Source organism: Leptopilina boulardi, unplaced genomic scaffold (genome assembly GCF_019393585.1).
Source record: "Leptopilina boulardi isolate dan_hultmark-lab unplaced genomic scaffold, ZJU_Lbou_2.1 LbouV2_5, whole genome shotgun sequence".
Taxonomy (NCBI): domain Eukaryota; kingdom Metazoa; phylum Arthropoda; class Insecta; order Hymenoptera; family Figitidae; genus Leptopilina; species Leptopilina boulardi.
In genome coordinates this window covers 445,395-462,990 of record NW_026137994.1, presented here as the reverse complement: position 1 = coordinate 462,990, position 17,596 = coordinate 445,395, and the positions used below count along the sequence as shown (strand labels likewise).

At 25.9% G+C, this 17,596-nt stretch overlaps 5 protein-coding genes across 8 annotated transcripts in view; 1 reads left to right on the top strand and 4 right to left on the bottom strand.

The window, feature by feature from the left end:
- The window catches only part of LOC127289701 (piwi-like protein Siwi), a 138,792-nt gene that overhangs the window by 116,058 nt on the left and 5,138 nt on the right, over nt 1-17,596 (bottom strand). The window lies entirely within an intron of this gene.
- On the bottom strand, nt 244-5,009 carry LOC127289712 (acyl carrier protein, mitochondrial). 2 transcript variants are annotated; one of them, XM_051317822.1, is made up of 3 exons: nt 4,718-5,009; nt 2,504-2,629; nt 244-468 (listed from the first exon to the last, which is right to left on the bottom strand). In XM_051317822.1, the coding sequence occupies exons 1-3, from the start codon at nt 4,871-4,873 to the stop codon at nt 289-291; spliced, it is 462 nt and encodes a 153-aa protein (XP_051173779.1). In that variant the 5' UTR covers nt 4,874-5,009; the 3' UTR covers nt 244-288. The 2 variants fall into 2 exon arrangements, with proteins under 2 accessions (XP_051173779.1, XP_051173778.1); XM_051317821.1 differs by lacking the exon at nt 2,504-2,629 and adding an exon at nt 2,685-2,813 and having other exon boundaries at nt 4,718-5,002.
- On the top strand, nt 5,201-9,373 carry LOC127289710 (ribonuclease H1-like). The gene is made up of 5 exons (XM_051317818.1): nt 5,201-5,337; nt 5,428-5,572; nt 8,281-8,411; nt 8,497-8,761; nt 9,253-9,373. Exons 1-5 carry the CDS (start codon nt 5,327-5,329, stop codon nt 9,337-9,339), a joined length of 639 nt encoding a protein of 212 aa, XP_051173775.1. The 5' UTR covers nt 5,201-5,326; the 3' UTR covers nt 9,340-9,373.
- On the bottom strand, nt 9,332-10,635 carry LOC127289714 (uncharacterized). Its single transcript, XM_051317824.1, has 2 exons — nt 10,420-10,635; nt 9,332-9,537 (listed from the first exon to the last, which is right to left on the bottom strand). The coding sequence occupies exons 1-2, from the start codon at nt 10,500-10,502 to the stop codon at nt 9,417-9,419; spliced, it is 204 nt and encodes a 67-aa protein (XP_051173781.1). The 5' UTR covers nt 10,503-10,635; the 3' UTR covers nt 9,332-9,416.
- Nucleotides 11,633-17,596, bottom strand: part of LOC127289700 (rho GTPase-activating protein gacU-like) — a 48,661-nt gene continuing 42,697 nt past the window's right edge. For all 3 annotated transcript variants that reach the window (XM_051317793.1, XM_051317794.1, XM_051317795.1), the window contains exons 3-7: nt 16,178-17,379; nt 15,574-15,893; nt 15,414-15,488; nt 13,600-13,767; nt 11,633-13,137 (exon numbers count right to left, since the gene is read on the bottom strand). In XM_051317793.1, the coding sequence (XP_051173750.1) occupies nt 13,096-13,137; nt 13,600-13,767; nt 15,414-15,488; nt 15,574-15,893; nt 16,178-17,379 (1,807 nt within the window). In that variant the 3' untranslated portion in view covers nt 11,633-13,095. The remainder of the gene's footprint in view (nt 13,138-13,599; nt 13,768-15,413; nt 15,489-15,573; nt 15,894-16,177; nt 17,380-17,596) is intronic.

The following is a 17,596-nucleotide window of genomic DNA, read 5'->3' as shown; positions in this document are numbered from 1 at the left end:
TTTTTTTATTTATTTTTTTTATTTTTCTAACATTTTGTGGCATTCGCGATAGTACAAGAATGTTTGCCTATATACATGAAAAAAAAGAGAGGAAAAAAAAATTATACCATTTAAAGCGACACTTTTAACGACAGACATCACTTTTTCGTTTTGGTAATTAAAAATCATTGAGAACTTTTTTGACTAATATTATTATAATAATAATTATTATTATTATTAGGTGTATCATTAAAGAATTATGAATGAAAGTGAGAAGTTTTATTATTATTATTATTATTAATATTAATATTATTCATAAACATCTTGTTTATCACCTATATAACGAATTATATCAGCTGGTTTCATTAATCTTTCTGCATCCATATCTGGTATTTCAAAACCAAATTCATCTTCAACTGCCATTATTATTTCCACATGATCCAAAGAATCTAGTCCTAAGTCATTGGTGAAATGTGAATCTGCAGTCAACTGAATTTTTGTAGAAAAAAAACCGATTAGTTTTGGTTTTTTTTTTTTTTAATATTAGCAAAAAAATTCGGCGGGCTTATATTTTTTTCATTCAATGTGTCTTCTATAAATTTTAATATTTGTTTTCTTTTTGTTAAATGTAATAGAAAAAAAATAATATATAATAATAATAAATAAAAAATTAATATCAATAATTAAGATTCTTTTTTGTCCCATTTGATAATTTAATAATAAATTCTAGTAAATGATAAATTTTTTGGGACTAGAGTGAAATATTTACACAGATCTTATAACATTTCGAGATTTAATACAATTAATTGATAAATAAATTTTCATCTCGAGACCTTAAATATGTGTATTGTACATTTTATTATATTTTTAAAAATAATTTGCCATTTACTAGAATATATTCTTAAATTAATAATATAAATAGATAAAAATTAATAAATAAAGATTAATAATAAATAATTTTTAAAAGCATAAATAAAATAATTCAACAATAATTTAACATTGATTTAATAATGACTCGACAACGACTTAATATTGATTTAATAGTAATTTTTTTTTTTTTGCTTAAGGACTTTTGGAAAATTCTGCATACAGTTATCAATTTTAAAAAATAATAAAAATGATTATCAATGTCAAAGCGAAATTAACAGCACATAAGAAAAAAAAGGAAACAATAAAATAAGTCAATAAAAAAAAACAAAGATTAAAATAAATAAAGAATAAAAAATAAATTAATTAAAATAATAAATAATTTCAAATGTTAAAATTGTAAAAAAAAGACAAATGGACAAAAATAATACCAAAAGAAAATAAATAAAAATTGTAAAAAGACAAATGGACAAAAATAATACTAAAAAAAATATAAATTGTTAAAAGACATATAGATAAAAAAAATACTAAAAGAATGTAAATAAAAATTGTAAAAAAAACAGAAACAAATAAAACACAAAATAAATATAAAATTGTAAAAAGACAAAAATAAATAAAAAATAAATATCAATAATAAAAATTAACAAATAAATGAAAATAAATAAAATAAATGCTTTTTAAATTATTGTTTTTGGCGGTTAAGTCGAAGTTCTTTCTTATCATAACAGAGATTATAAAGGTCTCGATGTGCGACCAGTTGTCTTAAGACAGGATCATCAGCGATACTATGTTCTCCGGTGTAATTTGATTCAACAATGATTTAACATTGATTCAACATTGATTCAACATTGATTTAACATTGATTCAATAATGATTTAACATTGATTTAACATTGGTTCAACATTGATTTAACATTGATTAAACAATGATTTAACATTGATTTAACATTGATTTAACATTGATTTAACATTGATTTAACATTGATTTAACATTGATTTAACAATTATTTAATATTGATTTAAAATTGATTCAATAATTATTCAATAATAATTGTTCAACCGTTATTGAATCATTGTCAAATCATTATTGAACGAATGTTAAATCAACGTTATCCCAATATCGATTCCCAGCGTGACACACCATTTGAATGCAAAAAAAAAAAATTATTGCAAAATCATCTAAAACAAATAAAAAATTGTTAATTAAAATTTCAATAAAAGACACATTGAATATTGCAGACATCCGACTCAAGCAAGGCTTCTGCCATTCTTCAAACGAAGTTTCTAAAAATGATTTTTTCAAGTTTGACAAAATTGTTCAATTTTTCCCTCCTTTCTTCATTCATTTTTTCTCCCATTAATATTTTTTTTTTCAAAATTTTATTTCTCGATTATTACAATTTTTTTCTTCTCTTTTTCCAAATTTTGCAATTTCAATTGTTTCTTCTTAATTCAATGCAATCATTTCTATTTAATTCAATTTAATAATTTCTTTTTAATTTAATTATTTCGTTTTTTTTTTTTTTAAATGAAGCAACCAATGACAAAAGGAGTGGAAAAATACACGGAAAAGATCATTTTTAGACTTAACTTCCTCGCATCATCTTCTTTTTTTTTCTAAAGGAGGGCGAGATAAGTCTTTCTTTAAAAAAATATACCTTTTCTGGATCAATTTTGTCAAACAATTTGAGAACCAATAGAACACGATCGGTGATTATTTTCAAACTTCTTGGTTCCACTGAACTGTAATGGCGCACCTGCTTGACTCGTGATTCCGTTAAGCCCTAGAAAAATAGAAAAAAATTGCTTTAAATTCCATTCTTTTCAAAAATATTTTACCTTATCGGCTGTTATTTTATCGTAACTTGCAACAACTTTCATAACACGTTCCTCAATTTCTTTTGTAGATGGTTTCTCCTTTGTCGAACAATTTCGCGTTTGTTTATCAATTACCTGGACAGTTAAATTCTAAAAAAAATTTAGTGCCATTTAGTAGAAATTAGTATAATTTTAGTACAAAAGTACAAATTTATTACAAAATTAGGACAAATTTAATACAAATTCAGTACAAATTTAGTACTTAGTTCGAACTTAGTACGAATTTAGTACTTAGTACAAATTTAGAACTTAGTTCGAATTTAGTACGAATTTAGGACTTAGTTCGAACTTAGTACGAATTTAGTACTTAGTTCGAATTTAGTACGAATTTAGTACTTAGTTCGAACTTAGTACGAATTTAGTACTTAGTTCGAACTTAGTACGAATTTAGTACTTAGTACGAATTTAGTACTTAGTTCGAATTTAGTTCTTAGTTCGAATTTAGTACTTAGTACGAATTTAGTACTTAGTACGAATTTAGTACTCAGTACGAATTCAGTACTTAGTTCGAACTTAGTACAAATTTAGTACTTAGTTCGAATTTAGTACGAATTTAGTACTTAGTTCGAATTTAGTACGAATTTAGTACTTAGTTCGAATTTAGTACGAATTTAGTACTTAGTTCGAATTTAGTACGAATTTAGTACTTAGTTCGAATTTAGTACGAATTTAGTACTTAGTTCGAATTTAGTACTTAGTTCGAATTTAGTACTTAGTTCGAATTTAGTACGAATTTAGTACTTAGTTCGAACTTAGTACGAATTTAGTACTTAGTTCGAATTTAGTACGAATTTAGTACTTAGTTCGGTCTTAGTACGAATTTAGTACGACTTTAGTACTTAGTTCGAATTTGGTACGAATTTAGTACGAATTTAGTACTGAGTTCGAATTTAGTACGAATTTAGTACTTAGTACGAATTTAGTACTTAGTTCGAACTTAGTACGAATTTAGTATTTAGTTCGAATTTAGTACGAATTTAGTACTTAGTTCGATCTTAGTACGAATTTAGTACTTAGTACGAATTTAGTATAAATTTAGTACAATTTTTATTGAACCGAATTTTCATTTAGCAGGATTTTCCATTAGTACAATTTTTATTTAGCTACATTTTCATTTAATAAAAATTTTTATCGGATTTCCATTTAGTAGAAATTTCATTTAGCTAAATTTTTATTTAAGAAGTAAATTAATTTTTTAGCGTTAATTACTGATTTGTTAATTTGAAAATTCGCGGCAAAATAGCAGACGAAAATTTTATTTAAGTGATAATTTTTTCGGCTAAATCAAAATTTTTGTTAAAATGAAAATTCGCAGTAAATAAAAATTAAATTAAAAATTACACTAAATAAAAATAGAAAATTAATGAAAATTCTAGTACATAAAAATAGAAAATTAATGAAAATTCTAGTAAATAAAAAAAAATTAAAGAAAATTAGGGTTTAAAAAAATTCATAAAATTCGGCCCAATAACAATTTGAAGGTTAAGTATGCAAAAATTGCCGCCGCATATATATATTTAGCACCAAATACTGCGACTCAAGTATAAAATTAAATATTTATAAGTATAAAATTCTAATGTCATTAAAAAAAAAATTCAATAAAACCTATTTTTCCCTCCGTGAATTTAGACAAAATGATAAAATTGACTTTTACCCCCTTTTTATTATCAATGAAAAATGAAAATAAAAATACAAAAATGACCCAAAAAAAATCAATTTTTAAATTTCAATAATAGAAAAAACTATCAAAATAATTATTTCACTTTTCTCAAAGTTGTCGAATCAAAATGTAATTTTCAATGAGTTATGTAATATCTGTAGATTAAATTGATAAAAAAAAAAAAATACAATTTAATTTTTTCCCTCGAATTAATGAGAAAACAAAAATGTGAAAACCCCATAAAATTGATATTTCGATTAATTTTCTTTATTCCATCAATTTTTCTTTTTTTCGGAAAAAAATCTAAATGAGATAAAAAAAAAAAAGAGGTTACCTTATGAATTGACAGTGGACACCTTGTTGCATTGTGAATGAATTTCTCTTGAATTTTGTGTGACGCTTCATTTTGTAATAAATTCAAGCATCGTCGGGAATTTCTTAAAATGCCGGTATTTCGCACGATTAAACGTACACTCGTTAGCGACGCCATTTTTACACGTGCAGAGAAGACAAACGAAAAAAAAATAACCGCAAAGGGCGATTATAAATTTTCCTCGTTTATTCACTGCAATGTGACGTGATTAGTTCCATTTTATCTCGTCTCACGTCGCCTTTGTAGCAGCTGATTCCGTAATATATTACAATTTTTCCCTCTATTTTCACGTTACATTTAAAAATTTTATTTTCAAAATTAAATAAATATTAATTTATTTATACAAAAATTAATTTAAAAAATACGATTTTTTTTTCTCATTATTCACAAAAAAATTTGTATTTTTCAAATTAAAAAATAATTGTTTTTTTTTTTAAATTAAAGTTTCCGATCTGACATAACCACAAAAGTTTCCGGAAACTTCCAAAAAAAAAGTATATATATATAAAAATAACCGGTTAATAAAGTTTCAAAGTAATATTATATTTTTATTTATTTATAATTATCATCATGATTTCAAGGTAAATAAAAAATATTTTTTAACAAAATTTAACCAAAAATTCGTATCATTTTTATTCTCAAGGGGAAAATAACTTTTTCTTTTATTCTAGACTGCAAAAACGAATTTTACAACAATTAAATAATACTTGCCAACGATTATTATTGCCGAATGTAAATTTAGAGACTAATGATATTAATAAAAAGGAGAATATTAAAATTGATGATAAACAAAATGATAGCACAAAAATAGTAAAGGTAAGATTTAATTGTTATAACGTATTTTTTATTTCTCGTGTAACATAACCTCTTAAAAATTCGAAAATTTGTCAAATATTTCTTATATGATTAAATTAAAAATTGTTTTAAACAAAAATTCGGTTAAATAAAAATTTTTTTAAACGAAAAATTTCTGTTTAATGCAAATTTGGTTAAATAAAAATTCAGTTAAATGCAAATTTTTTCGAAATAAAAATTTAGGAGACTATAAAAAATTGCTTAAAATTCAATTTGTGTTAAATAAAAATAGTTTTAAACGAAAATTCGATTAAATTCAAATTTAGTTAAATGAAAATTCTGCTAAATGCAAATTTGGTTAAATGAAAAATCTGCTTAATGCAAATTTGGTTAAATAAAAATTCTATTAAATGGAAAGTTTACTTAAATTAAAAAAAATTGGTTATCAGTAAAAATTCGATTAAATGAAAATTTGGTTAAATGAAAATTCTGTTAAATGCAAATTTGGTTAAATGAAAATTCCGTTAAATTCAAATTTAAAAAAAATCGGTTACCAGTAAAAATTCGGTTAAATGGAAATTCTGTTAAATGCAAATTTGGTTAAATGAAAATTCCGTTAAATTCAAATTCAACAAAAAATCAGTTACCAGTAAAAATTCGGTTAAATGAAAATTCCGTTAAATTAAAAATTTAAAAAATCGATTACCAGTAAAAATTTGGTTAAATGGAATTTCTGTTAAGTGAAAATTCCGTTAAATTCAAATTTGAAAAAATCGGTTACTACTAAAAATTCGGTTAAATGGGAATTCTGTTAAATGCAAATTCGATTAAATGTAAATTCGGTTAAATGAAAATTCCGTTAAATTCATATTTGAAAAAATCGGTTACCACTAAAAATTAGGTTAAATGGGAATTCTGTTAAATGCAAATTTAATTAAATGAAAATTCCGTTAAATTCAAATTCAAAAAAAAATCGGTTACCAGTAAAAATTCGGTTAAATGTAAATTCGGTTAAATGAAAATTCCGTTAAATTAAAATTTTAAAACATCGGTTACCACTAAAAATTCTGTTAAATGCAAATTTAATTAAATGAAAATTCCGTTAAATTCAAATTCAAAAAAAAATCGGTTACCAGTAAAAATTCGGTTAAATGTAAATTCGGTTAAATGAAAATTCCGTTAAATTAAAATTTTAAAACATCGGTTACCACTAAAAATTCGGTTAAATGGGAATTCTGTTAAATGCAAATTTAATTAAATGAAAATTCCGTTAAATTCAAATTCAAAAAAAAATCGGTTACCAGTAAAATTTCAGTTAATTGTAAATTCGGTTAAATGAAAATTCCTTTAAATTAAAATTTTAAAAAATCGGTTACAAGTAAAAATTTGGTTAAATGGAATTTCTGTTAAGTGAAAATTCCGTTAAATTCAAATTTGAAAAAACCGGTTACCACTTAAAATTCGGTTAAATGGGAATTCTGTTAAATGCAAATTTGGTTAAATAAAAATTCTGTTAAATTCAAATTTAAAAAAAATCGGTTACCAGTAAAATTCGGTTAAATAAAAATTCCGTTAAATTCAAATTTGAAAAAATCGGTTAAATGGGAATTCTGTTAAATGCAAATTTAATTAAATGAAAATTCCGATAAATTCAAATTCAAAAAAAAATCGGTTACCAGTAAAATTTCAGTTAAATGTAAATTCGGTTAAGGTATCACATCGGTAAAACCGTTTTCTATAGATTTTCTTGAAAATTTTACCATATGTTCTTATTATCATTCTTGACAAATTTGCAAAATATGAAGAATTTTCGCCGTACGAAACCAGAGATATTAGCAATCAAAGTTGCTTATTTTGCATGGGAGACGGGACTAATGTATGGGGGAGAAGTACATTTTCATAAATATCATCAGAAGTTTTCTATAAATTTTTTTCAAAAACTAATGTTGAATTCACGAATAAATTTGGAACTAAAATATACAAAAAAATTTATAATTTACCGTGCCGTTTATTTGTAATTATAAATTAAAAATTCTATTTCATGACGTCATTTGCAATATATAGCACACCCGCCACTTTGATGTGGCAACATCGCAGGATGGTAACATTAGTTAGAGAGAGACAGTAGTCCACAGTAGTCAAAGCGAGACTTATAGCGACGTTGTCAAACCTCCTACTCCTTCCAATCGCTGCTAGTGTGGGGTATACGTGTACGAGTGTATTTGTAGAAGTAGGTACAGTATGGGCTGAGAGTATAGGGAGTTGAGGGCGAAAGTATACTGCGGGAAGTAGTAATGCGAGCTACAAACTTTTGACTCCGATTAGTGCCGATGTGATACCTTAAATGAAAATTCCTTGAAATTAAAATTTTAAAAAATCGGTTACCAGTAAAAATTCGGTTAAATGGAATTTCTGTTAAGTGAAAATTCCGTTAAATTCAAATTTGAAAAAATCAGTTACCAGTAAAACTTCGGTTAAATGGAAATTCTGTTAAATGCAAATTTGGTTAAACGAAAATTCCTGTTAAATTTAAATTTAAAAAAGTCAGCTACCATGAAAAATTCGGTTAAATGGAATTTCTGTTAAATGGAAATTCTGTTAAATGAAAAGTCCGTTAAATTCAAATTTAAAAAAAAATCTGTTACCAGTAAAAATTAAATACAAATTTGATTAAATATAAAATACTTTTTAAACAAAAAATCAGATATAAAAATAAAATTTAATTACAGAACATAAATCAAAATTTCAATATTGACGATGATGGATTTGTCAGTGTTTATACAGACGGTTCATGTTCATTTAATGGTTTACAAAATGCAAAAGCCGGCATTGGCGTTTGGTTTGGCCAAAATCATCCTCTGTATGTTATTTTTTTCTATTCCTTTTTTTTAAAAAAAACAAAAAAATAATTTTGAAAGTAAAAAATTTCCCTTCTTTTTTAACAGTAATGTCTCTGAACCAATTTTTGGTCGTTCAACATGCAATGTTGCTGAAATTATGGCAGTAACAAAAGCCGTTAATGTAGCTAAAGAAGCTGGTATTAAAAAATTGAGAATTTATACAGATTCAAAATTTGTTGTACAATCAGTCACCACTTGGATGCCTAAATGGAAAATTAATGGTTGGAAAGGTTCCAAAAAAAAGCCGGTTATTAATAAAAATGAATTGATTACATTAGACGAAGCTTTAAAATCAATTGAAGTCTCTTGGGTACTATTATTATTATTATTCTTACTATTATTATTACTATTATTATTATTACTACCCCGAGAAAAAATATTTCCATGATTCAAAGAAATCAATTCCTTTGACAAAATTTTCTTTGATTCAAAAGAAAAATTATCTTCGTTTCAAAGAAATTTGTTATTTAATTCAAATAAATGTTTTTTTTTGACCCTATATCAATGTTAGAATTTCTTTGATTTAATGCACAAATTTCTTTCATTCAAAGAAATTTTTTTTGAATCAAAAAGAAATTTTCTATGCAACTTAGAAAGTTTTTTTGTTTCAAAGAAAATTTTCTTTTCAATAAAAAAAAATTAAGTCAAAGAAACTGGTTTCTTTAAATCAAAGAAATATTTTCTCTGGGTGTATTATTACTATTATTAATATTAATATTATTACTATTAATATTATTACTATTATTATTATTATTATTATTATTATTAAAAAAAAATGTAATTGAATTTTTTCCATTTAAGATTCACGTTTCGAGTCATTCAGGAATTCATGGAAATGAAATGGCAAATTTATTAGCAAAAGAAGGAATTGAAACGACAGTTATTTAAATTTTTAAAATATAATTTAATTTAAAAAAGCAAATTTTTGGTTTTCTTTTTTGTTTATTTTAGAATTTTTTTTTTTTTTACATTGGATTTGGACGTGGTGCAGATTTTCTCTTTTGCGGCGAAATTCTACTAATTTGTCGAAGAAGCGTGTAAATATCCTCTGGACATACTTGAAGTGCTAATAATTCCATTAGGACTCTGAAGAAAAAGGAAAAAAATTTTTTTTTTTTTAAATATATATGAAAAAACAACAGAAAATAAAGTAAAAAAAAAATGTTTTCGCAATTTTGTAAAAAAAAAAAAAAATAATAATTGTATATTTATTGGTAGTTAATAATTAATAAAAAAAAATATATATATATAAAACAAAAATTTATTCTTCATTTATTATTTAAATTATATTTTTAAATTATTTCTAATCATCGTACTTGTAAAATGCAAAAAATCCTTTATAGTAAGAGGCGCGAAACTTTGGAACGTCTTTCGTATTAAATAAATAAATTTATTTCTTTTTTAATTTTTAATAATCGCTTCATAATGCGGTAAGAAAATCTATACAATTTAGCACATATTAATTCAATTCTAAAAAATGGTTTTTTTCTAATAATAATTTTATAAATTTCTTGAAGTCCTGATGAGCTGCGCTCGCAACGAAAATGCATTAGAGAGAAAGAAAATAAAGACTAAATTTTTATACATCTAAAAGTTTTAAACTTTTTTTAAATTTTTTTTACACTTACGGACCTAAGGCCATAAACTTAAAAATATTTATTTCAAATTAAGGTCCTAAAAAGAATAAAATACTAATTTTTAATAAATAAATTTAATAAGTTTAATTATTATTTCTCTCTCTTTTAAATTTTTATATTTATGTTAACCTAACCTCTCTAAAATATAAATAATTCGCAAAGTATTTTGGAAAATTAGTAAACGTTTTTTTTATTTTTGTTTTATTCATTATTTTCTACATAACTTAGCAAAGCAAACTAATATTATGTCTTAATTTTAATAATTTGGGTATAAAAATTAAAATTTAATTAACAAAAATTTAAATATTAAAAACATTTTTTTTTCTCTAACCTAAATATTTCAGGCGATGTTTGAATTCCAGCCGATTCAGCGAGAGAAATTAAATCGGATAAATTATCCTGTGACTGTGTCATTATTTAAATAATTTTTTTTTTCGGACATAAATTCAATTTTTCAAATTATTTGATTAAGAGGTAATTTTAGACGATTTTAATGAATAAAGATACTTGGATTGTGTCGCCTATTTGCAGAAGTTGTCATGGTAACGTACAAAAATAATAGAGATAGTAAATTTCAATTTGAATTTTCTCTCTCTTTTACTCTTGTACGTTGCCATGACAACTTCTGCCAAAGAGTGTGAAAGTACCTTTAAATCATATTTCACCAGGGTTGAGTCGTTCGATTTTCCATCAATCTCGATGAGAAAATTCTCGCGGTAATATTTCCCAACCAATAAGAAAATTGTCCCATGAGGTTCTAACAGAAAGATTGTAAAATCCGTTATAAAAAAACACACACACACAGAGTCTTTTTTATCTTTTATTTTTTATTTATTAATTCAAAAATCTTTTCTCTGGTGTGCTGTTAATTCCGCTTTGACATTGATAATCGTTTTAATTATTTATTTATTTAAAATTGATAACGTTTAGGCGCGATCGCAGAAATTTTCTTTATTATAACCTCAAAAAAAAAAAAAAATATTTGATAATTGTATTAATTCTTTAACGTCCAATAGATTTGATTTTGAAACGGAGAAAATATTATTAAAATCCATTTGTCCTAATGTTATCGTTTTTATTTATGAAATCAATTTAAATAAAAATTTTAATTTTTTCGTATATACATATATCATTTTTGTTCTAATATTTCTTATTTAATATGTATATATTTTTTTCACTTAGAATAAAATACTATTTAAAATAAGGTAGTAAATTAAATTCCATTATTTTTTTTTGCAATTAAAAACTTTTTATTTTGGTTCATTTTGTTTTTTTGTTTTTTTTTTTTTGTAAATGGGAAAAATATATATATCGCATGTGTGCCTGTAGGAACTTTGGACTACAGATTATTTCCGAAGAAATTTTCTGAGGTAATCTACCGGCATTTTTTTTTTTTTTTTTTTAATATATATATATAATATGTATGTGAATTATATAATATATATATTATAGCAAAGAACACGTGTCTCGTGGCTATTTGACCGCATTGTCGCGCGTACAAAAAATTTCCTTAAATTTATAATATTTACTAAATTATTACAATCTAACCATATAAGTAAATAATATACGTTTTCTTACGATAATAATAATAATAATAATAATAATAATTTATCATCCACTTATTAAATTTATACACATTGGTAACAAATAGTATCAAATAATAAAAAGATAAGAGTGATTTGCAGGTGATTTTTTCTTTTCTCGTCCCTGCAATATTTTTAACTAAATTTCGATGGGCGAAATAGTCAAAAATTAAGTTTTTTCTTTTTTAAATTCGCACATAAAATTTATTTTTATTTTTTATGATACTAATAATATGCTTATACCGTTACGACTAAATTCTCATCTCATTTATCTATTTTTTTTTCTTTTTTATTATTAACTTATTATTTTATATTATCCGGCTCTATAATCAAATTGGTAACAGAAAACTTGGCAAATTGTTCTTTTCTTTTTTTTAGGAATAAAATTCGGCGAATTAAAATTTGAAAATTTAAATTATTTTTGCTTCGAATTTCCGAAAAAAAAATATATATATAAGTTCGGGTGCGAAAAAGAAAAATTGCTCAATTTAAAAAAAGAGTCACACACTAAGTCTTTTTTGCGTTGATAAAAAACATTTCTCGCTGTTTTGTATCATTTTTTTTTATGTATAAAAAAATTATTTACAATGTTTGCAACTTACAGTAGGAAATTTTTTTTTCTCTCGCAAAAATTGTGAACGAAAAACAAAAAAAAAAAAACAAGTTTGTTAATAAATATAACAAAAATTTAATTTTTCCGTGATTTAATAAAAAAAGGAATTGCATTTTTAAACAAAACAGAAAATAACACTAAACGAGACTAAACAAAAGTAAATTTAAAAAAAAAAAATTTTTTTTGTTAATTTCTTTTTAACGAAAAGAAAAATGCATTGAATACAAAATTCGTGTCAATGAAAAATAAAAAGAAAAAGAAATTTTTCGATTTTGAAAAGGGAAAATATTTGTGCTTCAATTTGCAAAATATTCTTTGGTTTATAATCAAAGCAGCAAATTTTTTTTAAAAAAATCAAAAAAAATTTTTTATTTTAATAAAATTGCGCTTTTTGAAAATTAAAAAAAAAGCGAAAATTTCTTTTTTGACTTTCACAAACAATCGACTAGTCAAAATTTTCTTTTTTCTGTCTTATTAACTAGTTACTGTCAGTTGCAACTTTACACTGATTTTTATTTCTCTTTGTATCCACGTCGATTTAGAAAGCAAAAAAAAAAAACCTCTATCATTACAAAATCAAATTTGTACAAAAGTTTTTTCTCAATTTTTTTTTTTTTGCGTAGAATTCGAGAAATTTTTTTTGAAAAGAAAAATATTATCTTCTCTCTCTCTCTTAATTCTTGTTTTTTCAAATATTTAATTTGCCCCGGACTCGTTCTTTCGCTTTGCCAAGCAATTCGCGCTTGCCTTTTGTACCCTGACTAGATTTATTTTTCGGTTTCGCGCGATTTGAACGAGGCCGAGCTTTTTCCTAGCCTGAACACACCTCCGAATGTTCGTCCCAAGCGGCAGCCTGCGAAAAAGAAAAGAAACAAAAAAAATTATTAGTAAAAAAAAAATAAAGGAATTGAAAACAAAAAAAAATTTACAGTTTTAAAAGAAAACAAATATATAATAATTATAGTTAATTACAATCTTTATATATTATAATTATTTATAGTTATATTTAATTGAAATTATATAATTAAAATCCCCCAATCCCCCAATTGTAGATATAAATGTAGGTGTTTTTTTTTTATTACAGATTCCTGCACCGACATGTTACCGACATTCGAGAAAAAAATGGTTCTGTTCCGCGCTAAGTGAAACAAAAATTATCTTTTCTATTATAGTTATTCATTGATTTTTTTTTTTTTCATTTAGCACAGATCAGAACCACTTTTTTCCAATGTCGGTAACATGTCGATGCAGAAATCTCTATTTCAATCTCCGTTCACGGTGGTAATAAAAAAAAAAAAATTTTTTTTTTAATTACCTGGCACTCAGGACTGCAGTACCATTGATTTCCACATCCGGCGCACACATATTGTGCAGCACGTTCGTGACAACCTTGACAACGCGGAGAAATTTCTCTATCATCGCGACTACCACCAGAAATTCTCGATTCTCTCTCCTCCATTATTGCCGATTCATCCTCATCGTCCTGGGAAGAGAGAAATTCATTCATTCATTTTTTTTGTGTGTTTTTGAAAATAATAACCTCAAATTCGTTTGTTTTTTCGCCTTTTTTGTTTTTTTTTACATTGATTATTAAGTAAGAACATGAGCACATTGTTAACGTAAGTGATAAGAATGAGAGAGAAAAGGACAGAATTATCTTCTATCCTTTTTTGTCTCCGTTTACGATTTAAGGCCAAGTCCAAGTGAGGCAGCGCCATCTACATTGATACTAAAATTTTGGAAAATTTTCAACAGCCTTTTCTTGAAAACAAGATGGTAAAATGCTTTTTCCTTTATGGATAATTGATTATTGGCAAGATATACACCAGCTAAAACTTTTTTTGAGTTAAAATAATAAAAAAAATTTCATGTCAATAAATTAAATATGAGCACTTTTTTCACAAAAACTGTAACAGTACTTTCTCAGAAATTACAATCAAAAATGCAATTTCCATTTGGAAAATTAATAAACGCTAAAAAATACACGACCTAAGATTTACCAATCAGGAAAATAACAAAAATAAAATTTTATTAAATATTTAACATATTGATACTGATTTAATGATTGTGACAGCCCTTTGGTAGATTATGTATTTCAGGTGGTTAGCAACAGCGCCAATCTCCTCCTTTCGGCAAAACTGCGAAACGTCTGGTGACATATATAACCTGCCAAACGGCTGTCATAATGAGTAAAATATGTTATGTTAAAATACTTTTTTTTTTGTTATTTTCGTGATTGGTAAATCTTAGGTCGTGTATTTTTTAGCGTTTATTAATTTTCCAAATGGAAATTGCATTTTTGATTGTAATTTCTGAGAAAGTACTGTTACAGTTTTTGTGAAAAAAGTGCGCTCATATTTAATTTATTGACATGAAATTTTTTTTATTATTTTAACTCAAAAAAAGTTTTAGCTGGTGTATATCTTGCCAATAATCAATTATCCATAAAGGAAAAAGCATTTTACCTTCTTGTTTTCAAGAAAAGGCTGTTGAAAATTTTCCAAAATTTTAGTATCAATGTAGATGGCGCTGCCTCACTTGGACCTGGCCTTAAGGTCAATGCACAATAAGGCCTGAGCAGAATAGAAACGTAACCGTAATCGTAAACGGAAGAATGAGTTAGAGAAGGATAGTCATATATTTTGTTGTTCTTCTCTTACTAATTCTTCCGTTTGCGATTACGATTCCGGTTACGTTTCTATTGTGCTTAGGCCTCAATTTTCCATGTAGCTTGAATTTTGATTGGTTAAAGGCCTAAGTAGAATAGATTCTTGAACGGGAACGCAATCGTAAGAATGAGTAAGAGAAGGATAGCAAATATCTTTATTCTTTTCTCACTCATTCTTACGTTTCCGTTCAATCTATTCTGCTTTGGCCTTAATTTGTGGATAACTGCTAAAAATGAACCAATCATAATCCAAGTTACATGGGAAATAAAAAAAAAATTCGATTCTTTATTCTTTCTTTCTTTATTCGATTCGGACAGCTGATTGCTATGGTAACACACAGGAGTAAAAGAGACGGACAATTTCTCTGTCTCACTCACTCTTGTACGTTACCATAGCAATCCAATTGCAGAAATGTGATTCTACCTTTAATTCCAAAATAAATTGTGAATCATAAACTTACCACTTGCATCATATTATTTGAGTGCGATGGTACCAGAGCATTTACAACCGGCGTGATTGTAATTTCAGTTCGGCCCTAGGAAAAAGAAAAAAAATTTTTTTTTTACTAAATAACAAAGAAGGGTATAAATTTTGTTTTTTAATTTTTCAAAAAAATTCACCTTCGATGAGGATAGAAGTTCACTAATAGAAACGGGATTTGCCTCTTGATATGCTTGAATCATTCGTTGATTCGCTGTAGTATTAGAATGTGGTGTAACAGTTGTCATTGGTGTATTACGTTCACGTTCAGGTGCAGTCAATAATCTCGCTAATGTTGGCGAAAATGTTGTTGGTCTTGGTGATTGTGCTTTAGTCAATATCCCATGCAATAAAGATCCACTTGGCTGTGGTGGCGTTGTGGTTTGCGTTATTGTTGGCGATGGCGCCACAGGATGAAGCGTAACGTCCGGATAATTTTGAGGAGTTTTCACCGGTTCGCCTAGAGAGAGAAAAAAAAAAAATTTTCATTTTATTTCCTTTTTGTTTCAGATACAAGAGAGATTCAGCGACTTTAGCAGAGAGGAAAAAAAAATTTCTTCGCCAAACAAGGATAATCAAAAAATGTAATTGAGAAAACTAAATCCGAATGAAACAAAAATACAATTTTTTTTGAATCAGAGTAATCTCATAAACTACATTACCAATTTAATTAACGGCCCATAAAATGTTTTTTTAAGAAAACTAAATCGTAATGAAACAAAAAAAAATTGGAAAAAATTATACCTTGCTGTTGGCTAAGTTTTGCAAAATGCACCAGCACATCCTTGAAATTCGGTGAATTATTTCCCTCAATATTTGGATTACTTTTGCATGAATCGGTACTTGATGGTCTTGAATCGGTATTTTGATTATTTTCCATCATCGCGCCTCCTGCTCCTAAATTAACATTCACTGAATTTTTCATTCTACGTCCTCGTCTTGGAACATTTTCCGGATGTCGTAATCTATAGTCGGCAATAATTGATCTAACATCAACAGTTGGTCCCTGACGTCCTTCACCAATATGACGATTATCAACATCGCTTATTGTCTGCTGTTGTTGTTGCTGTTGTTGATGCTTTCTTGCATCAGCCGAAAGTCGATTAGACAAATTTTGTGCAGTTTGTTGCAGCGATTTTGAAACTTTATCAGAATTTTTATAAATATTCTGTACCATTGAATCATCATCATTGCGCGATGAATATTTTTCCCTTAAATTAACATTGCTTGTTAATTTTTTATCCCAATCGGAATCGTGTTGCGTTAAATTTATTGCTGGTAATAAATCATTTAATCTATCGTGTCCTTCCATAAAATTAACAACTTGTCGTCTCCTTTCAATTCTTAAATATGCTTCCTCTTTTAATTTTCTCATTGTTAAAACACGATTCCATTCCATTTCAGCGGCACGTGCTAATTCATCAAGTGCTTGTAATTCAACACGAAGACAATCGGCTCTTGTTGCTAATTCATCGGCTGATGCATTTTCATAGCCAGTTATTAATGATGATACCAATTGTTCACGTTGTTCAAGACAAATTCTTTTTGTATTTGTATTACCATTTGACGATGGTATTTCTTCAGTTGAACGTCGTTTTCTATTTGTTATACGTTCATCTGATTGACGAATTAATTTTGTATCATCATTTTGTTTTTTCATTAATTGTAAATCAGTCGTTGTTGTTGTTGTTGATGATTTTTTATTACTGAGATCAGTTATTATATCATTATGTGGTTCTTCTTTAACAGTTGTTGTATGAAGACGTTCAACAGCAGCGGCAATAACAGCTTCCTCAACTGGTAATGCTGCACCATTTTGTTGACTTTGTGGCACTTGAGGTGATTGCCTTGAAAAATCTTCATCCTCCTTTTTTTCCGTGGCTTTCATATTTTTTGTATTTGCAGCAACGCTCGAATTTTCGTCCATTGCATGCATTTTGTTTAAGCTGAAATAAAAAAAAAAAAAAATTCATTTTTAGGTTACAAAATTTTTTATTTCAATATTTAATTTTTTTTCTTTAATATATAATGCCATCAAAATTAAAATAATAATAATAATATTACATACGTTTTGTTAGTAATTTCAAATTTTCAATGGAATCAAGAAAATTATAAATAATTATTTTTTTTTAAATTATTATTTATATTTTCACGAATTGTCAA